The sequence below is a fragment of the Carica papaya genome, chromosome 2, assembly GCF_054855325.1.
Source record: "Carica papaya isolate Zhongbai chromosome 2, ASM5485532v1, whole genome shotgun sequence".
Taxonomy (NCBI): domain Eukaryota; kingdom Viridiplantae; phylum Streptophyta; class Magnoliopsida; order Brassicales; family Caricaceae; genus Carica; species Carica papaya.
Window position 1 is genome coordinate 31,267,130 of NC_142310.1, and position 25,180 is coordinate 31,292,309.

Genomic DNA, 25,180 nt, shown 5'->3' on the forward strand with positions numbered 1-25,180 from the left:
TAACCCGAACTTGCATGTCCTTTTTTTTATTCATCACATATACTTATATTCTAATACTCTAAACAAAATATTGATTAGAAAACTTCAGAAAATATCTCTACTTTACCGACAGAAATATCAACTTTCTTGTTTTAGTTGGTGGCAGTAAACAACCATGCCCAAAATGGATGAGCCATGGCCCGTCTTCGTATAAAGAAATGCACTTGTTGCAAATTAAGCTGAGAAACACTGGACTTCCCAGCTAACTTTTTATGGCTCTTCAACCACAATGCATTTTGGACTTGAAACAACAAAATCCATGCCACAGACAATCGGAGTGACATTAAAGCTTTGTAAAAATATCTTAGTTCTGCAGGTAATGCTGAGGACAGATGCTAGAGTTGTCAGGAGGTGCTCTGCACTAACTTTGGATGAGTAGCAGCATATATTGAAGAATTTATATCAGGTTTCAAGTGGGTAAGAAAATGCTGTATATCTGGACGGAGACTTTCCGCTGCTCTTCCTACGAGAGCCAAAATCTCTGGTCTAGGTTTGCTGTTAGCCTGCACAGGCCCCCCCTGTCCTTCATAATGGACAACATGATGACTGAAAAACGCATGAATTAGTGCCTCCTTTCTGTAAATGTTAAATCACAATAGTAAAGTAAAGAATCATATTGATACTTACAGGAAATCGATGAGATCTGTTATTTCCGAAGCTTCAACTGCTTGTTGTGGTGAGTTCCTCCCGAAAATGTCCACCATTGTATTTAGGAGCAATGAGAGGGTCTGGATACAGTTGTCAAACACTAAGCATACAAAATAGAATAGGCAATGATAAATAAATAATAAAAGCAAACAATTAATTTGACACTCGTTGTAAGAGGAGAACCATGAACACATCAACAAATTGCTTTGCTCCCACCCTTGCACCCAGTACTCCTTTCTTTTTCACCTCCAGTCCCATCTGTCAGTGTCAGAAGACCTAAAACAGATTCCTAATCTATCCTCCCTTTAATTACTCTTGAGGCTACATCCATTTAAAACCAGGCACCACCCATGTACTGTAAGATAAATTAAATACACCACCTTTTGGCTAATATAAGATACAATAAACAAATATGTAGTGTCTAATAGGTGTTACTCACATCCCGTATCCGTACCAAAGAATAGCATGCAGACCCATTATAGTGTTAATCACATCCCTCATGCGTATCAAAGTATAGCACATAGATCAAAAGACAGACGGTTTGAGCAGAGGGAACGAGGAGTATCCAGCCTTTTCTGTGGTGGTAAATTACGGACTAACTAAAAAACTTCAAGAACATATATTTAACAATCCCCAAATTCCTTCACTACCAGTCCAGAAGAAAAGACAAAGCCATTGCTCCTCGTACAATTCAATACCAAACTGAATAGATAGTAATGACAGGACTGAGTAGATGGAAATGGCAGGAGAAATGTGATTAGCCACCAACAAGAATGCAAACAGAGGGTTGTTACCAAATGCACATGACTAGACAACCATGAGTCAATGGCTGCGAACTAGTCCATGCACTGCTTAAGCAAGCCGAATTTTGACCAGATCTCAGTCAAATTTGGTTCTTTATGGTCAGAAAATGTCATGAGAGATGAATGCATCTTATAAATAAAACATAATTGATTATGACAAAAGATTTAATACATTGTGTTTGTTAAAGAGGAAGTAAATCATGATGTTAAAGAGTAAATAAAATAGGGTATTAAAGATAAAGTAAATCAGGATGTTAAAATGAAACAAATCAGATTAAAAAGTATAAGATAAAATTACAACCTCTATAATTAATTCTAATTAATATTCTATTTCTTATTTTATTTTTCTGTCCTGAAAAGCCCATATATGTTAATTATTTAGTATTAGAGCTCTATATATACATATTCACGAAAACAATAAAAGAGACATACAATTAATCACATATATGAGCGTTTTCACTAATATACCATTTACCCTAGTTACACGTAACGTACACTTCCCAACACTTCCCCTCAAGTTGGTGAACAAATGTTGTCCATTCCCAACTTGGCAATGATCCTCTTAAATCTAGGATTACTTAAGCCCTTAGTTAACACGTTGGCAAGTTGTGAAGTGGTGGACATGTACGGTATGCATATCAAACCATTATCCAGTTTTTATTTGATGAAATGTCTATCAACTTCAATATTCTTGATCCTGTTATATTGCACTAAATTATGAGCTACACTCACAATAAGGTCCCATAGGCCCACTCCATTTAATTTTTACGCCTTTTAGGATCATCTTTAACCATAATCGTTTACATATTTCTTGAGTCATTCTTTGGAATTCTAACTCTACTGTGGATCTTTTATCTACTATAAATCTTGTATAATCAGTGGTAATCGTAATGATAGGTTCTATTTAGTGGAAATGTTAAAATTAGTGTAATTTTATCTAAAGAATACATATATATTATTATTTGAAAGAAAATTAAATAAACCTACTGCAAGAGCTAAATTAAAAACAATTGTGAAGAATTATACAAATTAGTAAATATAAAAGGACGTAAATGAAAATCGTGTGGATGGATCAGGGCCAAACTGTAAAATTGGAAACCCCTAACACCTCAGTAGCCAAGGTGTCCCGAGGGACCAATCCGAAGATCACAAGTGGCACAACAAGTCATGATTTCGATGGCACCACGGGAACGAACAAGATCTTCCACACATGCATCGCATGGCAAATCAAGCGGCAGGGGAGAAATCATTTAAACTCGAACGGCCCAAATCACCCTTTAGAAATTGACGGTCACGATTGGATCAAAAGCAATATATATGTGTTAGGTTTCAAAGAACAAAAGGGGGGAAAAAAAGAAAAAAAAGAAAAAGAAAAAAGAGAGGATATGCGGTAAACCAGGATGGAAAAGGAAAGACGGACAGAAGAAGGGAAGAGAGAAAGATGCAGAGCTCAAATGTCCCCTCCGAAGATAGCAAGCATTGCTCTGACGAGAGATTAGGGAAGAAGGGCCATCAGCGGGACCAGGCATCTTCACTCGAGAACGAGAAGGTAAGATCAATTCGATCTTTGAAATCCGAATCTGAAATGGGTGCGTTTAAATTCCTGCATTATGAAAATTGTGATTAAATTGTAATTCTATGGTGAATAATGTGTGCAAGTTTGAATTTGATAGTTCGAATTCTATGAATCTTGAAGCCCTTTTAAGCCGGAATGATGAAAGTATGAAATAAGAGAATGGATGTTGCAAAATCATTGAGAAACATGATAGAATTTAGGTAACCAGGTAGTGTTGCAGAAGGGTCAATCGATCTGAATCAAAGGACTTACAGAATTCAGTTGAAGGAGAAATATTGATTTCCTAAGTGAGCTAAACAGATCCGCCAAACCATGCAGGGAAAAAGGGGATTGGTTGATTTTAGGGTATAACTGTGAGGGGATTTTCAGGAGATAAGACCTGATTGGTTGAACACTCTATTGAATGGATGCTAGGAGTGCAAGATTTCTAGGAAATGTAGATATGAGAGATGAGAGTGAGATACTTGTTCTTTTAAACTTCAATTTGAGGCTAGAGGAGAATATACCAGAGTTGATGAACTGATGTAAAATATGGTGATTGTAGGGAGGAACGGTGTAGAACTTTGAGTTGTAGACATACTGCAGTACAACAGTATATGAATTAGAAGTGAAAATGTAAGAGGGGAACAGAAGAACAAGAGAGAAGCAGGCTCAGTATGGGTGCAGGAAGAAAAAGAGAGAGGAGGAAAAGGGATGGAATAAAAAAGAAAAATAAAAGTGTGACAGGAGCAGGGAACAGAGCGTGGTAAAAGTTTGAGAGGGGAGTTATTTACAACCTATGTGGTAGTGAAGTTAGGAAAATGAAACAAGAAAATACAGAGGCTACATTGTTAGTATGTGGGACGAATTCTGTACTTGAACTGCAGCTGGTGAAAGCATGAATGGGAGTATGAACAGCATAGTCGGAAACCATAGAAGAAAAAAAAAGGGAGATAGGAAGGGGAAATACTACAGAATGGAATGAGTGGGAATACTGGAAACCCAGGTCTCAACAATCATAGGAAGGGATGAAGTGGAAAACATGGGGAACCATCCAGGTTGAGAGTGGAGACAGACTCTGTCTGTGTGTAGTAGAACCTGTGAGGAAGGAAACCAGGGAGTTTGCATGAAGTAAAATAAAACGAAAACAAAAAAATTAGGGGTGACAGATTATTTACCAGTTAGAGATAAGTCAGGTCTGTGTGTGTGGGCGGCTGAGGTTTTGGTCGAAAAGTGTTGGGTAAACCTACAGGGACAGCATTGGCAGTGCGCCTTTGATACAATATGTACAGTCCAGTGTGCTCCCAGTTGGGAGCGGTGTGTGTGCAGCCTGGTTATTTGGGTCGAAGAGTGAACTCCAATTTATATTTGGCCTTTCCTGTGAATTTCTGTTGTGTGTTGTGTGGGTGTGTGAGTGGCCAGATTTGGCCGAGAGACGTTTAGTGGGGTATATACGTAATATGTTCTGTAAATGCTGAATGAACATAGAACCAAAAGGTAAATGTTCTGTTGGGCGGTGCGTGTGTGTGTGGTTGATTATGAAGCCGGGGGATGAACTCCGTTTGGATAATGGGATGGTTAAGGAGTGTGAAGAATCAGTGAGGTGTAGAGTGAAAAGGTACAGGTCTGAAACTGGTATAAATTAAATTGCAGTCATGACCTTAGAACTCAATAGGAAACCGAAAAGGAGAGAATCAGGAGTAGCGGGCAGAGGAATGCTGGGCAGAAGTTTGGGTGTCTAAATGGACTGGAGAAAACTGATGGAATTAAGGGATTAACCACATGGATTTCAATTCTGCTGGTTTAACTTTTAAATTGATCTTATTGGGCTGTCTAGCTCACTCCTTTATCATCTTACAGAGCAGGTAAATCAGGAACAAGTCCAAGAGATTCCAGAACCAAATTGCGACCCGTAAAGTGTTCAGAACTGACTTTAAGCATTGTTGATCCGTATTTACTATAATTTCATATTCGAAATGGCATTGTATAGCAGGTAGGACTGGATGTTGAAAAGAATATTATTGTTGAGGTTACAGTCAGATATATGGAAGTTCATATACATAGTTGACGGAATACCATAGCTTACATTATCTTGTAAACTGATATTATGAAATTAATAGAAGGGAGTATGACACCATGCCTCTTCTTAGGGTATGGGTTGTTACAATCAGCATCAATGTATGCTTCAAGAAGTAAACTGTAGTTTCTTCTGGACACGATACCTTTCTCTCGTGTCCCTTTTAGGTAGTGTAATATCCAAGATGTAGTCTACAAGTGTACTTCAGATTTTGTGCATAAATTGACTTATCTCACTCATTACATGTGTAATATTTGGTCTTGTACGTGACAAGTAGATTAGTTCTCCAACAAACTTTTGTTACATCACCTTGTTGACTTTGATATCTTCTTCTGTCAGTTTCAGTTTATGGTTAGGGTCAATTAGAATGTCGGCAGGTTTACATACCAGCTTATCTGTTACTTTAAAAGATCACTGATATACTTCTGCTATGGGATAGATATCTCAGTCCTTTAGTAAGTCACTTCTATACCAAGAAAATATTTTAATCTCAACCTCTAACCATACATTATTTGAGCACTAATATCTCAATTTCATTGTCATCTGTCACAATTATATCATTAACATATATTAGGAGAGTCTTAACTCCCACTAAATCTAAATATTTGAGAAACAGGATACGATCTCCCTAATTCTATTTGTACTCCATGGCTAGCATTACTCTTGTAAACACTCTAACCTATGCTCTCGAGAATTGTTTAAGCTGGTAAAGTGTATGTTTAGTCTATACACATTTGTTTGCTACTACTTCTATGGTAAATCCTGAGAGATCTCAATATATATTTCTTCTTCGAGATCTCTATGCAAGAAGACATTCTCTACATCAAATTGTTATAATTTCCAATTAAAGTTTGTAGCTAAAGATAGTAGGACACGTGTTGTATTTATTTTTGCAACAGGTGCGAGGGTCTTCTAGTATCCAAAAGTTTGGGTATATCCTCTGGGCACTAGTTTAGCCTTGTATCCCTCCATAGTCCCATCACACTTGTATTTTATAGTAAGTACCTACCTACCCACGACAAGTCTCTTTTCCTTGGATAAGTCCACCACTTCCCATATCTAGTTCTTTTTTAGTGCTTCAATGTTCATAGCAACTCCCGCTCCTTACATCTTAAAGCCTCAAACAATGTCTTAAGAATAGAAACTGCATTTAGACTCATATGGAAGAACACCTTAAATGACAAAATTTGAGATTGAGTAGAGTATGGTTAATGCATTCTCTCGTCTTTTTTTTTTTTTCAATGCAATAAATCTGTTTATATCAAAAGACAAAGGGTCCTTGAAGTTTACCTCATTTCCAACACTTGAATAAGATGCTTGAACTTGCTTCAGATCGAGATTTAAGTTTTTCCTTAGTAAGTACATATAAGAAAATAGTGGGTTCTGTAAGGTTATGGGTTCATGTTCATTTTGTGAACTCAAGTTCTTTGGTGTTTTAGGTATTTGAGAGGGTAGTATTTGAGGGTAAGAGAATCTCAAAGAAAGAATATGTCCTCCTTATCTTCTAATAGAATCTCTCTGTAAACATAAATTTGATCAAATAAGGATTATGTCTCAACAAAAGTAACATCAACATATGCATAAAAATTATGGATGGAAGGTTGACAAAACTTGCATCCTTTTTTGTGTGGGAGAGTACTCCATGTACACCACTTAGACCTTTGGTCAAGTTTCCCCCCTTGGAGTTGGTATATGTGAACATAGGTAAAGTACCTAAGAACTCTAGAGATAAGGTTATTTGTAACCTACGTCAGAAAATAAAATAGATAGGACTTCCATAAAACTGCGAAATTCTAACACCTCAAATGGTAACTTTTTACAAGATATGTGGTAGTTAACACAGCTTCCCCTCAATAGTATTTAGGCACATGGTTCTAGAATAAAAAAAACACATGTAATAGCAAGTAAGTGGCTGTTTTTCATTCTGTCACATAATTTTGTTCTAAAGTAAAAACACAGGAAGACTCATGAACAAATCCCTTTACCTTGAAAAAATTAGGAATGTTTGGTTAAAAGAATTACGAGCATTATCAATACGAAAGTGTTAAATTTTTATGCTAAAGTGAGTTTTGGTCGTGTTGTGAAATTGGGGAATGACATGACTGATCTTAAATTTAGAGAGAGCAAAGTTACTCAAGGGCAATCCTCAATTCATGAAATAAACCATCTAACCCAAGAAATACTAGGAATAATTGAAAGTTCATAAGGATTATTATAAATCAATGTAAAAGGAAAATTGTTTCTTTTTCACTACAAAAAAAATTACACATTTGTGTTTCACCAATTCACATACATAACAGTGTAAATCTTCATTATTGGCATCTTTAAATGAGAGAACATAACATTAAGAATAGAAAAACAATGATGTCCTATCTGCTTGGTCTTTCGTGTAACCAAATCTTGTCTAAGCTACTGGTGGAAAAAGCAGTGAATGACATCTCAGATACAACCAAGAAGTACAAATTGTCCCATGCCTCAGCATGTCCAATTATCTTTCCTAAGTTCTGGTCCTTTAATTCACAATGAGAAGAAGAAAAGATCACTTTACAATGTAGGTCATGAGATAGCTTAGTTATTGAAATTAGATTCATGCATAATTTGGAACATGAAATACATCCTTTCTTATTGAAGTGAAAACTAATCTTTATGTTTCCAACTCCTGCTATTATGGTTAATGGACCATCAACAATAATTATTTTCTTATTATTGAGACATGGGACAAAGGTGTTGAAATATTTAAAGGACTTAGTTATGTGATTTATGACTCTTAATTCTACAATCCGTGGTAGTGCAAAAGGCTTACTTGAGGCATTTAATCCATATGAGATAGAAAATATACCTGAATGTACTAAAAGTCTATACCTTTAGGTTTCTCCAAAGAACGAAGTCGAATCCTCAGACGCTCAATTTCTGCCTTGAAGTCACTGAGATTGCAGTCTGCTCTTTCCATTGTTGGTTGGCCACATCTGTTTGTCCTTGAGACTTTGGAGAATTATTCTTGTACCCCTCAACCTTTACTGGAGGTGGTATACTTCCCATGAAATTTTCAACATTTCCCCTTGGTCTATCTTGGTTTCTTGCAGAAAGTACACTAAAGATTGTCCCTCCACCAGCTGTTGATGTATCACTATGACTCGGCTCCTTCATCTTTTAGTGTGGTTTTAAGCCTTTGGTTGTTATCTTGTACTTTAAGCGATGCGAGGTTCCAGCCTAATCCCCCGCCTGCTCTCTTCTGCAACCACAAGGGATATCACTTCATTCTGTGATGGCATTTCATCTTTTCCAAGGATCTGAACTCTTGCCTTCATATTTTTTTATTAAGACCCACCATGAATTTGTATGCTCTATCTTTCTACACAAAATTTCTTCAGTGTGGCTAAATCTTGCTGTAATCCATAGTGATGCAATTATATTGGTATGGTTCTTGCCACCAGTTTTTCAGGAGACTAAGGTATTCCTTCATTGATATGTTTCCTTACTTCGCAGACCAAGTCTTGATTGTTAAATCATAATTTGAGCTATGTCTTTAATTTTTGAGTATGTTTCCTTGATGGCTTTCCAAATCTCTCTTGTGTCGGATAAGAATAACTAGGTACCACTGATTTTTGGGAGCATTAAGTTCTAGAGCTATGCCATTATCATTGAGTCCTCTTCATCCTAAGCATCACATTGCGGGTCCTCCAATTTTGGTCTGGTGTGCAGAATGTGGTTAAGTTTTTCTTTTCCTTCTAGGATTGTATGGATCAATAGCGACCACTTCAAGTAATTCTCCCCATTCAGGCGATAGGCGTCCTGAATTAGTTGGAATTCTCTAGTTGACTGTTGTGAATTTACCATGTTAGGGTTTGCACCGATTTCTCGGGATGTGACCTTTGAGATGATAAAAAATGTCTAGGCAATTAAGACTAGTTTCGTAGAACAAAAACATAAACAACAGGGCTACACAAGAAGCTTGTGTGACAAGGTGGCTGCTGGTGGACAACAGCAACAACTTGTCCTAAGGCATGTGGCTCTGGTAGTGGCATGCTGGAGCAAGCACAGCAAGAGAGCAGTGGCTGGTGGGCAGGTACACGGCTGGATGCACGACTGGTAGAGAGGCACATGGTTGGAGGCGTGGTTACATGAGATGCGCGGCTGGGCAAGCGCGGGGCTACAGGAAGCAACGGCTGGAGACGACTGAACTTGTTGGTGGCCAACTATGAAGGCAGCAGTGTAGATGGTAGCGGCCAGCTATGAAGGTTGGCCCTGTTTTGGATTTTTCCTATTTCGGCAGCTAAAGCTGATTAGGGTTTGTAAAAAAAGATATGGTATTTTCCTTAAAACTCTGGTACCATGTGGAAGAATGAATATTATATTATTATTGAGTATTTGAGTATTAGGACTCTATATATACGTATTCTTAATAACCATAAAAGAAAACATACAATTAATTACATATGTGGATATTTTACTAATATACTCTTTACTCTAATTACACATAACAATAACAAAAAAGATGGCACAGGCATTGAAGAACAAGTATAGAACAGTTGCAAAGAAGGAAAATTATGTCCTTTACAGTAATCTAGAGGCATACAGAAAGATAGAAAATAATAGATGCTATACCTTGTTGAAAAGTGCATGAGCATTGGCGAGTCTAGGTAGTAATGGACTCATTATGCGGAATGCTATTCTCAACATTGCAACTGATGTTACCGGCCTGAGATTTTTAATGATGACATGCGTGCCCTCTAGCCATTCTTGTGGGAGGTTACTGAAGAGAGAATGAAGCAATGCCACAATATTACCTGTCAAAAAGAAAAATCCACAATGGGACAAGGTCAAAGTTCAAGTCAGGAGTACATGCACACTTCTAGATATATTTTCAGATATTAGTATGATATGGTGTCAATCATATCTAAGCAAACAACAACCAATGGAAGTGAATACCATCTATCACCTTAAGCCTCCTTACCCTATTGGGTGTGATCAACACTCCTATTAAACCCAAAAAGAACTCCTACTCCCCTAGGTCACAGAAGAGACAAAGAAGGTTTGCACAATTTCAATCAAAATAGCCTTTGGGCTGCTTCATATAGATGTTCTCCTCAATGATTTTGAAAGTGTGAATACAAGGTGAAGCAATTAAAAAAGAGATTTATGAAACATGTTATGATTTCTAGTGACCAAACTGAGTTACTTAGTGATAGCTCTTCTAACTTAGTAGCTAGCAATGACATTGCCCATGCTTGAGCATGAAGATTTCTAGTTGATTACAACTCCATAAAGACATAACAAGCCTTCTTGAAGAGATTATAATGAAAATACTTTTTGCCAACCAATACTTAAAACTAGAATTTGAGGATTTTCCTATTCATACATTCTGTCAAGCTTAGTTGTAAATTGCTCCTTTCGAATTCGTAATTTTGGAAGCATTACCACTTTTGGGGTTTTCAATTGTTTGAAAGACTAGTCCTTATTTTCATATTCTTGCTGCTTTGACATTACATAACCTAAAGATCGAACTTTCACCAAGTGGGATAGAACAATGTAGAGCAAAAAGATCCCAAATTGTTAAGACATATTTATCCAACTACACTTATTTGAGTTTTTTTAAAAGGTTAGTTATCTTATTTAGGAATAAATCTATGAACTTATTATTGGTATGAGTTTATTATTTCCCATTTAGCTAGCATCTATTTAGTTATTGTGAAGAATAATTGAACTTGTATTTTATTGAATAATAAGACTATATATATATACAAGTTTTCTAGTATAAGAAAGATAACTAAAAATTAATTAGAGATGATGTATTTTATGCTCTTCAATCTGATTCTCCTAAATTAATTACATATAAAGTACACTCTTAAACACTCTTCATTAAGCTGAAGAATAAGTATCGCCCATCCCCAACTTGCTAATGATAGTCTGAAATGCTGAATTACTCAAACTTTCGATCAACACTTCTACAAGTTATGAGTTGGTAAACATGTATGGAATACATATTAAACTATTGTCTGTCTTCTCTTTAGCAAAGTAGCTGTTAATCTTAATATGTTTGGTCCTATCATGTTGTATCGATTATGAGCGAAGCTTTATTCAACTTGATTAACAGATTTTCTAAAATTCTCTTCAACCCTAATAACTCACATATTCCTTGAGCCATTTTTCGGAATTCTAACTCTACATTAGACCTTGCAACAACTTTCAGCTTCTTACTCCTCCAAGTATCAAGTTACCTCCAAAGAAGATACAACAATCTACGATAGATTTTCTATCCACCACTGATCCTGTATAGTCTGCATCAGTATAAGCTTCAATAAGCATCTTGTCACTCTTTCCGAACATGATACCCTTTTTGGGTGTCCCCTTTAGGAAATGTAACTCTGTAGGCTTCTTGTAAAATGCACTTTCTTAAGGCTATGTATGAACTAACTTATAACACTTACTGTCAAACAATGATTGGTTTTATATGTGACAGGTATATTAATCTTCCAACCAATCCCTGATACTTCCTTATCAACCAGCCTATGCTCTTATGCTAGTTCCAATTTATGATTGGGATCGATAATACTACTAGCTGGTTTACAAGTTAACTTGCCAAGATTACTTAATAGGTCATGGATATATTTCTGCTGGAAGATGGAGATTTGTCATTTACGCATAACTTCAATTCTTAGGAAATACTTCAACTTCTTAACTCCTTGATCTCAAATCCTTTTGCCAAGTCATAACTCCCCTTGACTCTAAGTGTTATGATAAACAGGGTGTCGTCTCTCTAGCCTGCTTATATCCTGAGCCTGTCATTACAACTTGAAAATTGTCAAACTATACTCTGGGTGATTGTTTGAGTCCATAAAATGTCTTCTTCAGTTTACATTATTTGATTCTACTCCTCTGACAAACTTGATGGTATTTCCATGAAATTCTTTTAGATCTCCATGTAAGAAATAATTCTTTATATCAAATTGATGCAATTGCCAATCAAAATAAGTAGCTAGAGATAACAAGAATCGCAACTATATTCATCTTAGCAACTAGTGCGAATGTCTGTTGATAATCTATTTCATAGATTTGGGAATAGTCTTTGGCCACCAGCCTTGTATTATATCTCTCAATCCTTCTATTAGGCATCTATTTTATCGTGAACACCCACTCATATCTCATAGGTTTCTTTTTGTTGGGCAAGTCCACCACTGGCCAAGTTTGATTCTTCTCTATAGCTTGCATTTCAATTTTCATAGTAGTTTTTCTTCCATCACTAGTTAAAGGCTTAGATAATGTATTAGGAATTGATACTATATTTAGACTCATCATAAAACTTTCATGAGACGGAAAAAATTTTCAAATGATATAAAGTTCAAGATCATGTAGCGTAGATGTTTAGTGCATTCTCTCGTCTCTTTTCTGAGTGCAATAGGTAAATTTATATCAAAGAGTACAGAATTCTCAGAGCTTACATCATTTCCAACACCTGAGTGGATTCATAAACTTCTTTATATCAGAATTTGAGTTTTTCTTCTTGAGTACACCTGGGAGTATCATGTGTCCTGTATGGTAAGGGATTCTAATTCATTTTCTTAGTTTTGGTTTTCTAGTGATATATATTCAGGTGTATATTGTGGGGGCATGTGTTTAGGAATATCTTGTGGTGGTTTTTGGTTTTCTTAAAGGCAGGAAAATATTAAACAAGAATGAGTCCTTTTTATCTTCCAATATGCTATCCCCCTGAAGTTAAGGTTTACAAGAAAAAAGACTCAGATTTTACAAATGTACCAAATAAAGAGAATGTATTATATATAATTAACTTAAAGGGCATTAGGGTAAAATGCACCCCACGTAATTAATTGTTTATTTCCTTTTCTATTCTAAAAATCCCGTATATACAGGGTTGTGATATTTAATAAAATAAAAATTCAACCATTCTTAACATAATATTAGGACTCTAGGAAAAAAAAGTTCTACCCTCTTTTACAAACCCTAATTGGTTTTCATTCCTGAAAAAAAAAAAAAAATCGTAAGGGAGCCAGCCTTTACTACTGACTACCACAATCCTAGAACCCGGCATTCATAGCCGGGAAAGCAGCAGCACACAAGCTCTGTTCCACCTCTGTTCAGCCATGCACCAACCAAGTGCAGGCCCCGTTCAGCTGCAAGCAAGTACAACCACTGCCAGAGATGCTTCTGCTGCGCCTAGTCATGCGACCCCTCCAGCCGTGCTCTTTTTTCTCTCCTTGGTTGCACACTATGTTTTTTTCCTCCGCTTAGACGCATACTCTCTTCGTGCCCTGTTTCACTTCCTTTGTTTCGTGTGCACAGCCTGTTTTTCTCTGTAACAGTTTGTATTCTCTGTTTTGCGCGCATAGCCCCTGGTTTTGCCTTGTTTATGCTCTGCTCAACTCCAGCGACCACCTTCTGTTCAACAGCAAGCAGAGACAGATGCGAACCCATTCTGTGCGCAGCCAACAGCCATGTAGCCTCCATAATTGCACATGCCTTTTGCGCACAGCCCACAGCGCACCTGCTCCTCCATAAATGTCTCAGATAAGCCGTTTGTACTATCACGGATTGTAGATTCAGGAGGCACAAGCCACATGGCAAACTACAATCAATTTTTTAACATCTATGCCTCATGCTCCAGCAATAGGAAAACCGTTACTGTTGATGGCTTATCAACCATAATAACAGGAGTTACTTTACACTTATTGACGCCTTACATGTCCCTAAAGAGCGCACCAATCTAAGAACAGTAACAAAGTTATCCCAAGAGCTCAATTGTAAAATGATTTTTCTTTCTTCTCTTTATGAACTTCATGACAGAATGCGGGGGAGACAATTGGACGTGCTAAGACTCAATATGAGTTATGTTTCCTGAATGCACTTGAGACACCATGGACTGCCCTTTCCACCAGCATCCTAGATAAAATATAGGTCTATCATAAAGTCGCCCCTCATTCTTCGCCCTTAAGGTTATGTTTCCCTTTTTGTTTTCAGATTTTAATTATGAAAATTTACACTGTGATGTATGTAACTTGGTAAAACACAGACATGTAAATTTTTTCTCACTAAAAAAAGAAGCAATGTTCCTTTTAATTTGGTCCACAATGATATATGGGAACCCTTAAATATTCTCCACATTTCTGGAGTCCGATGATTTGTTTCTTTTATCAGTGATTGCATTAGAGTGACCTAGCTTTTCTTTCTATATTCAAATATGAGATAGTCACATTATTCTCTAATTTCATAACATGATCAAAGTCCTGTTTGGAGTAAAAATCAAATGCTTTCAAACTGATAATGCTTGTGACTATTTTAATTAAACAATACCCTCTTTCTCAGAGTAAAAGGATCATTCATGAGTCTTCCTGTGTTTACACTCCAAAACAAAATGGAGTGGGCATGATGAAAAAACAGTCTCCTGCTAACCACTATCCCTGTTTTCTTGTTTTAAAATCATATGCCCAAACATTACTGGGAAGAAGCCATTTTGACCGCAAATTGTTTTATCAACAAGTTACCATCTAAGGTACTAGACTTCCGTAGTCTTGTGGAAGTTCCAACTATCTTTTCTCATGAGTCCGAATCACCAACAACTTTATCCCTCGAGTCTTTGGTTGTATTGTTTATGTTCACATACATAACTCTCAACAAGGAAAACTTGACCCTAGCTCATTAAGTATATGTTTGTGAGGTACTCACCTATAAAGAAATGATACAGATGTTACCATCATCTTACTCAAAAATTCTATGTATTAGCTGATGTTATATTTATAGAGCCCGAGACCTTCTTTGATAAACCTTATCAGGGGAAGAGTATATTGGAAGATAAGGAGGATTAATTCTTGTTTGATATTCCCTGCCCTTAAATACTACACCCTCTCAAAAACTAACCTCCACCTCAGAAAATCAGATACCATAAAATTCACCTGAACATATACCAAAAAGAAACAAAAACCAGGAAAATGAACTAGAATCCTAACCATACCGGACCCAAGATTTTGTCATATGTACTCAAGCAGGAAAAAATCGAATTCCAATCCAACACAAGTTCATAAAACTAAGTAGGATGCTGAACATGAGGTAGGCTCTGAGAACTCATTACCATCTGATATAAATATATCTATTGCACCCCGAATAGAAACGAGAGAATGCACTAAGCATCCATTCTATTTGATCTCAAACTTTGTATCATTGATGAGTCTTATGTCAGGACCCGGGAACATTGTTCGAATCTAGGGAGGTAAGGGTTTTGGGTTTTAGGTGAAGAGAGGGAGAGTGAGGGGAGAAACAGAGGGGTTGGAGAGAGAGAAATAGAAACAGAGGCTGTCGAGGGAAAGAGGAAGAAAACCGAGAGCGAGATAGAGAGAAAAATTAAGGAAGATGATGAAAAAATTCTCCAATTAATTCATTCCATGCCTATATCTTCAAACACGTTAGATTATATATAAGAAAAAAGGTGAAAAGTACTCTAAATCTACCCTTTCCGGAAAAACCCGAGAGCCGCCCAATCCAGAAAACCTGAAAAAGCCATCCATGAAGAGCCTCATTTTGTGACTCCTAAACTCTAAACGTGCCAGCTTAAATACCCTTGAAGATTGCCATCCTCATATTCCTTCCCAAGATTCCCTGGATGCATGTCATGTAAACTACTTGAACAATAAGATCCTATATATACAAGTTTTCTACTGTAAGAAAGGAAACCAATAATTAATTACATATGGTGTACTTGACTACAATACTTTTTAACCTAGTTCTCCTATATTAATTACATATGAAATATACTCTTTAACAGTTATCTTCACTTACATTGAAGTGGAAGATTCAAGCCACTCGTCATTTTGCAATTTTTTCCTTATTTTTTGTTCAGTTTCAAACAATAAAACCACCTTTGATGTGCACCTCCTCTTCTTTACTTTTCTCCTTTTCTCCTTTTCTCTCAACGCAGTTTAATGTGTGTGGCAGCGCCCCTCTATTCTTCTATAATACCTCAGCTTACCTTTACTTCTTTATTTATTTCTAAATTTTTTATTATTCTTTCTTTTCATAATTTTTTCTCTTCAAACAATTTTGATATTACTGACTTTTGTTTTTCCTTTTCTTCTATTAGTTCACTTTTAGATTCTTTTGTGGTAGAAAAAATACTTTTAACACAGTGTCCTGCATTTATTTATATTTTCTTTATTATTCAAATTAAAATACTGGTAGCACCTTTTTTTAACAAAGCTAAATGATAGCTACTGTCCTTTAATTCAAGTTATTTCGTTGTTTCATCCAAGTACTATATTCAAGCTCTCTTTGTTCTAAATCACTAAGGCATGGGAACTTACTGGGGTCAATCAAGAAAACTCCTCAAATCAATGACCATACTGATTGTTGGGGTATTACCCTTGATCCTCCCCAGAGTGAATTAAAAGTAAAAAACTTTTCGAACTAGCAATTCAAATCTATTTAAATTGGTCTTGTATTTGTTCTTCCAGTAGGTACCACCACTAGCCAAGGTCCTTGGTCTATTAAATAGATGTAATCAACTTACAAATTTCCTACAAATGATAAAATTTTCAAACTAAAAGAATATGTGATAAATTATTAAATCTGAAACGGAAAAACTTTGTGCTGTTCAAATTCAAAAAGAAGCCACCATAAACAACACCATACCAATTGCTGTTGAGGTATTATCTTGAGCAGCCCATGTTGGATCTAACAAAGCATAGCCAACAGCTGAATCCAATTCACCCAGAGACCTTTTTCCATCAGTGAGCCACCAACTCTCCTTTATTATACGTGCTGCTTCCATATAAAGTTGTAAGTGGAAATCAGGAGGGAGTTGAGCCAAAAGGAGACCACAAGCTTGGATAAATAAGCAAGATAGTTGTTGACAGGTATAACCACTTCGCGAAACAAAACTAGATGTATTAATCCCTGAAACTGAAGGCGTTGATCTACTTGCACTCAAAGAATCTGTACTTCCTCCGGAGGGAGATGTTGGTAAAACTGAACCTTGTCCAGTGCCATTTGAAGCACCATGGAGACCATTGCCAGACTGAATTAGTGTTGGTTGTATATTAATAATGATTTGAACTAGAGATGAAACAATTTGAGATGCAGATACTGGAAGTGAGAGTATCTCTATCACTGCTGTTTCAAGAACCAACTGGGTATATGTTCCAGGGTCTTGAATTTGATAAAATGCCTTTTGGCCCTCAAAAGCATTCATTGGCCCATGCTGTGACGCTCCTGGAGTTTTGTTATGAGGAGCACGCACTGAGTTATTTGAAGCATCTGCCATTGATCCAGCTTTTGAGTTGCTATTCAATGGCGGTATGACATTATTGACAAGACCCAACAAAAGAGTTGCAAAATAGTCAAGAGGTGGACAGATGACAGGATTTGATGAACTGATGTGCTGTGGGAACGACTCAGAAAAGGGAATCTGAAAAATCAATAAAGCAAGATATACTTTCATTGAAATGAAGAAAACAAGAATATACTTTCATTCAAAAAAGAAACAAGAAACAAGGAAATAAAACCACAACATAAATAGTGTAGTTACCTTACTTAGATCGAGCACATTCAAAATTCGGACAATGAGCTTCCCAGGAAGATGACCATAGAAATATGCAAGTATATCACGAACAAATGTAAATCTTAGAGGGTGGTATGCTAAAAATGCAGAATACATGGCCAGAACTCTGTCAGCTAGATCTATGGCATCATTCTCAATCAGGCGATAGACAATCAAGGGGATGATAGGAAGTAAACGTGCCGCAATATCATCGAAGAATGTAGGATACCTGTGGAGCTTATAATGACCAATGTTAATGGCAATGCAACCTATAAAATCAGATAACTTGTAGGATGAAATGGAAAGAAAATATTGAAAAATAACTAAATATATAATCAGGCAAAGACAACAAACGGTAAAGAGAAAAGAAATGCTTAACACAATCAGATCTCATATGCTAAATATGGACCATGAGAGAAATCAATTTGCCCTCCAAACTACTCAAAAGAGGTCAATTGTAACTTAAACCACAGCATCCATGAAGCTCTACATAGACTTATTAAATCTGGAGTAAACTTCATAGTTTAATTGGCAATTGCATCGTTTCCATAGTTTCTAAGAAAAGGGCCGGGTTTTGTATCATTACCCATACAATAGTGGTTTAGTATCACTAATTATTTCTAATCTTTTAACCAACTCCTATTCATTGACTAGAGTCTAGGCATTGGAAAACTTCTCTTCTTGAATTGATGCTAGGCAGCAATCAAATTTTCAAAGAATCCCCTTACTATGGGGGCCTGGAAGTACCTAAAATTAGGACTGTGATCAAAACTCATGCCCTCACGATTGAGAAGTGGGGACTGATTCCCAGCATCCACAGTCACAAGATCCTCAATTATGGAACCAGTCACCAAAGCACCTTCCACTATGTAGTCAGAATCTTCTCACCCTATTGACCTCCAACCGCGGTCACATCACCAAAAATGATACATGGACAAGGTCCTTTTAAAATTCCAACGCTAATCTTCCTCTAGCAGAAATTCTTGAGACATGGGTATATGTGACCTGCACATGTCCAGCTGTCTCACAACCATGTAAATAATACTTCATCAACTAAGCTTTCCAGGCCATGTTTGGTACGATGAGTAGGGTTGGATAAGAGGTGAATAAAGTCCCTTATCTTACCCATCAAATGTGTAGAACTTTAGAGAGAAGCTCAATTGATTGTGTATTCAGAACAAGTGAATACATGGTTGTGTATAGCTGCTACAGATTCATTGCAAGAGGGAAAATAGGAACATAATTAAAACAAATAAAATAAAATCAAATCTCATATTAGAGGGATTTCCTAACCAGTATCCGATATTTCTAGGAAGGTAAGATAAGTTTCCTAATACTGGTGACGGAAAACTGATGGATTTCCAATACTCTCCCTCAAGCTGTTGTATTTGCATCTTTAATTCCCATCTTGGAGACAAGTCCTCGCACTACTAAACCCTTTTGTTAGTACATTTGCACGTTGACCATTAGTTGAGAAGTATAAAGTTTAAATTACTTCACTATTCAACTCCTCCTTTATGAAGTGTCCATCTACTTCAATGTATTTCATTTTATCACGTTGCATAAATTGCAAGCAATGTAATGGCAAACTTCTTTCGTAAAATAATTTCAATGATTTTTTCCCATTTGATTCTTAAATCTTCCAAAATAAGACACTAGCTGTTACACAGTTCTATAGCTGTTACACATTGGTTACAAAGAGGAAAAATAAGAAATTAATTACAACAAATCAAATCCTCATATCATTAGAATTCTTCAACTGGTACCACATCTTCCTAGGAAGGTAAGATAAGTTTCCTAACAATGGCCATCAAAGATTGATGGAATTTCCAACAAAATGTTTAGAAGATACAATTTTGATGAATAGGTAGAGCACTACTTAAATAGGTAGTATTATTCACACTCTAAGAAGTAAATAAGCAATACTCACTTGCATAGTGCTATGAAAGACCAAAACTATCCTTTTCAATTTTTTTCGTCCAGTACTATTTTTTAACAAGAATACTGCAACTGTCATCACCATATTTGCTATCAACTCTACTACTGCCGTCAATCTTGCCACTACCGCTACGCCCGACCCAAGTACTGCCACTACTATTACCTCCATTACCACCGCTTCTACCATCCCTGAAATTGTCACCTCTGCCATCTTCACCGCCATCGCCATCGCCATCACTTATGTTACTTTCATTACCACCATCATCATCATTACTATAACTAAAATTGCCTCCGCCATTGCTATTGCATTCTTATCACACAACTACTCCAGTTGCCACTATTAAGGCAACTATTGCTACCACCATCACTGCTACCATTTAAACTGCCTTCACAACTAGCACAGCCACCATTGTTGTCATTAATACCACCACCATTGTTTTCACCACCATTACCATCACTACCACCATTGCCATCACCATCGCGATGATCACATCCACTAGTACCACAACTCAATCCCACCATCATTATCACCGCCATAAACATCATTTTTCTCACTACAACCACTAGCACCATAGTTTGTGGCCATCACCTTCATCATGACCATTGTTGTTACTGAACTCTCATTATTCTTGCCATCGCTAACACTACTATCAGCTTGTTGTCACCACTATCGCCATTGTTGATTGCAGCCACTATTGCTGCTGCCATGTCACAATTCTACTAATTATTGTTGTTGTCACCATCATTATTGTCTATCGAAGAAAGGTTTCTCATTACTTAGCTAGAAAGAATGCCATTGTTGTCCCCTACCTCTGGTGTCACCACCTTGACCCTTCGTACTAAATTAATAGTTTCCTTTCCTTATCCAATCATCCCAAGTATATGATCAGATAAGAATCTTACTTGTGAATAGCTTATCCTACCCAAACTACTATTCTACCCATGTACCAAACCATAATCTTTCGAACATAGGTTGAATGGCAGATTTCATAATGATATAATATTCATAGCACAATGTCTTTGGTGCTTGCATTCAGAGGAAATAGGAAATAGGGAGACGAAACATCTGGTCCTCACCAGATAAGTGAAACCAGGGCATGAATAGGAAAAAAAATAAAAATTGTCTTCTTTAATCATGTGCAGCAAATATAAATAAGATAGCAAATATCTGATCTTAAGCTCCTTCAGTCTCATGCCATCCAATCCTGTTACTAATCATTGCATGAATATACCCCTAGTTGACACCTCTAACAACAATCACGGTCATGGGTTAGTTAAACCTGTATCTACACCAATTTTTAAACTTATTCTAAAAATTGATTTTAGCATATAAATAAAAGCATAGATATCCTCTAAATTCAGATTGGAAATAGCAAGAATCACCTGTCCTTCCAGGAGAGATGATTCCCAAGTGCCTTCTGCAATTCAGTTCGCTTGAATATTCCTGTATAAAGCCAATGCTCGGGTGGCCCACGATTTATATAATATGATTTCACTCTTTGTTGAAGATCTTGCCTCTCAAGTAAACCAAACTGCAAATATGTTTTTTGTTATTACAGCATTATTGAAAAATAAACAACAGTTTCTGCTTTATTTGAAGCATAGGAATCAATCAAGAATTGCTATGTGCTTGGGAGGGTTAGATCAGTTTAACCTCAATGTTGAATCCATTTCTATGAACTCAAGCTTGGAGATAATAAGTTCCTCAGCAAAGTACAAAGCATATAACCTTGTTACGCCTTCATCTTTCATAATACACCATTATGGCACAGAGAATACGAATTTGCACTAGCTAACATGTGGTGAAATGCATCAAAATTCTATGACACATGAATGCAGAAATTTGAGGAAAAATGTAGTGCACGAAAATGTTATCAAATTTCATAACAGCAATGACTATTTAGTCAACAAAATGAACCAAAGATAGTAATTAACAGCTTATTCTAAGATATTTGGAAAGTGCTTTGTCTAGAAGTTTATGACAAATAAAAATTACATTAGAATTACCAAGTATTAGCAGTTACTAAGCATCATGCATATGCAGTGATACAGAATAAGAAGATACTACTTTGGATAATTCAGTATGAATTTTTTTAATTATTATTATTTAGTATATTTAACTTTTTTTAAAAATAAATTTAGTATGTTTAACTTACTAGCAATTTGGTAGATATTAAATTTAATACAAAATACAAAATACAAACTTTGGTTTCCTCTCTAACTATCAATTCACATGGAAGATAGACGATGATGACTTAAGAATTTCATCTGTTAAGGTTGTCCCTGATATCTCCCTTGGGTTTATTCTTCTATAGTTATTCTTCAGCCTATCCTACCTATAATATTTTCTTTACTTTGATCTCTAATTTCTTTTAGACTTTGTTTGAGAGTTAAAAGAAGAGACAAGAGAAAGAAAATGAAGGGGAGGGAAAGGAAGAGAAATGACAACATTCTCTTTCTCTGTCTGAAAGCTAATAGTAAATAGAGAGAAAATAAATAAATGTGTTTGGTTGATGGATTAAAAAAAAGAAAAAAGTATTCTCTTACCAAAAGAAAGATGTCTGGGTACCTGAAATGCCTAGAAGTGCACCTACGTACCCAAAGTGTCCATAAATGCGCCTTAAGTGCCAGAAATGGCATGAAATGCACCTAGATATTTGAAATATCCATAAATGCACCCAGATAACTAGAATGTCCAAAAATGTCATGGGTATGCGAAATGCCCAAAAATGCATCATTTTACTCAAAATGCCTGAATAGTTACATATATAGAATGCAAATACATATGTAGCATCTGTATACATATACATACAGTATATATACATTATCTATATAAACATTGTATGCAGAGACACTGCATTTATGCCCACTGGATATTAGACACTCTATATACACATTGCATACAGACACACACTGGATGTATACTCATTGTATATTGCACTGTATATGCAGTATATATACAGTATATATATTCTAAACACTGTATATGAGACTATATATGCATCATATATAGATTATATGTACTGTATATATACAATCGCAGTATGGTACATACACAATATGAAGTATTATATACAGTATGTGCAATACATGCATATACGATGCACATGTATATTACATATACACTGCAAATTTAATGTGTATAATGGATATATACACCATATATGCTAAATATATACATTATAAATATGGTACACCAGTAATAAATATATACTCATACATATGCATATATACTGTATATAATTTTTTATATATGTTCTACACACAAATGAAGGCATATACATTACATATAAAATACATATTGTATATACTATATATACACATTCTATATGCATTGTTTAAAAACAGTATATACATGGGTGCAATATATATACATTGCATGTGTATGATATATAGACTGTATGGCAGTTAATGTACACTCTAGATATACTACATTCAGTTGTATATATTTTCGATATATACTAACATTCTATCAACATTGTACATATATGCATTGCATGCATATAAATGGATATATATAAACTGTATATACATACTGTATTTATATACAATGAATGCATATATACATACACTATACATGTATATGAGGTATATGTAAATGATGTATATAAGGTAAATAGAAACTGTATATTCACAACTTTACAAAATGTTCATAAGGTCCTCAATATCTTTATCAAAACAAAACTATTGACTCTTAATTAAGAAACTTAGGATTTGAAACTGTTAAAGAAAAGGCAAATTAGGTTAAGAAATATAAAAGCAAATTATATCCTTTGTAATTAATTACAATTTATTATCTATTTTCCTTTTTGTACCAAAAAGCCTATGCATATAGAGTTGTAATATTTAATAAAATATATATCAACAACTCTTGACATAGTATTAAAGTTCTAGGTTAAAGAAACCCTAAACTCTGCAATAGATCCTCTTTGACCCTCATTATCAAAATAGAAAAGGAAAAACTCTCAAAATATTAAAGCAGCCTTCATAGCCAGCTAATGCAGACCAGCCACCATCGTCGGCCACTATAAGCCGACCATACGCACCAAGAGCAGCCTTCATCGCCAGATCCATCTCCTTGACTGCAGCCCACCTATGCTCGCTCTCAATCACACAGATTCACCCCCATGCGCACAACTTGTTTTTGTCATGACTCTCTACACACAAACACCAAACACCAGACACGACTCTCTATGGCCATCTGCAAACAGAACATGACATTATACGCTACATGCATGCGTGCTGGCCGCTAATCTATTTTACCGCGCCCCTTTGCACAGTGTCTCTGCCCTTTTTACACTCATGCCTCTTCTCTGTGCATGCAAATTTGTGCCTTATGTTCAGATCCTAAGTCGACCAGAGTCAAGTAAGGGTGGTGAGGTTCAAGGGGGTGAGGAATCATACGAGTTGGCTCAGTGAGTTCTTGGTTCTCAGTATGACTAGATCAGCTGCAAATTGCAGATTCTTTCCTCACACAGCCGCGTGTTCCACGTAAATCCCTCCTATGGATTTTCATTTTCAACATTAATCCTATAGAATGTCGTAGGTAACATCCTAAGTTACGAGAGCAATCCAATAATGACAACTTCAAATCTTAGTGAATTCAAAATTGAGATTGAAAGGCTGAGTACTCGACTTGAGTTCTTAGATAAACAATCGAATATCAATTTATTGGCACAGTTAAGTATGATTTCTACTTTATATGAAACCTTCGAAAATTCTTAGAATATACACTCAAGAGTTGTAGATTATATATCAATACTTTTAAACATTTTTATATATACGTTCCACATTCAAGTAATACAAAGATTGTTACAGCAGATGGTTCTCTCAGTACTCTTCTAGCTAAGGACAACATTAGACTTATTCATACCCTTATCCTAAAAAATGTATTACATGTTTTCAAACTATGTATTAATCTTGTGCCGGTTAATAAATTATCACAAAACTTGAATTGTAAAGTAACATTTAACTCTTCTTACTATCAGTATTTAGGGAAAATGATTCGACATACTAAACCTAAAAATGAACTCTGCTACTCATATACACCTGGGGGATCATTCTCTATTATTACTACAGACCCCACACATATTTGGCTCCACCATAAAAGATTTGGGCACCCATCCTTTTTCATTTTAAAGCACTCCCTTATTGTTTAAAAATTCATAATATAAAAATTTACATTGCGATATTTATGAGTTTACAAACCATAAACATATGACATTTCCTATTAATAGTAAAAAAAAATTAGTTTCGTTTTTATTAATCCATAATTATATTTGGCAACCAACTCACACACCTAATGCTTCTAAACCTTGATGATTTATTCATTTATTTGACGATTGTATTAAAGTTATCTAACTGTTTTTATTCAATCAAATCCAATGTTGGTCATATCACACCCCAGTTCTGCAACATGATAAAAATCCAATTTGGTACTAGTATAAAACAATTCTGCACAGATAATGCCAAAGTTTTTTTAACTACATATTTTCATCATTCTTCCATCAGGAAGGAATTCTCAATTAATCATCCTACATCTACACTACACAATAAAATAGAATAGCCAAACATAAAAA

General features: G+C 35.8%; 1 protein-coding gene across 1 annotated transcript in view; it reads right to left on the bottom strand.

The window, feature by feature from the left end:
• LOC110823743 (mediator of RNA polymerase II transcription subunit) overlaps window positions 1-25,180 on the bottom strand; it is a 65,627-nt gene continuing 40,447 nt past the window's right edge. Inside the window, exons 16-21 of the mRNA XM_088214062.1 lie at window positions 20,985-21,133; window positions 17,652-17,892; window positions 16,757-17,531; window positions 9,728-9,909; window positions 667-767; window positions 1-585 (exon numbers count right to left, since the gene is read on the bottom strand). Of these exons, the coding sequence (XP_088070188.1) occupies window positions 384-585; window positions 667-767; window positions 9,728-9,909; window positions 16,757-17,531; window positions 17,652-17,892; window positions 20,985-21,133 (1,650 nt within the window). The 3' untranslated portion in view covers window positions 1-383. The remainder of the gene's footprint in view (window positions 586-666; window positions 768-9,727; window positions 9,910-16,756; window positions 17,532-17,651; window positions 17,893-20,984; window positions 21,134-25,180) is intronic.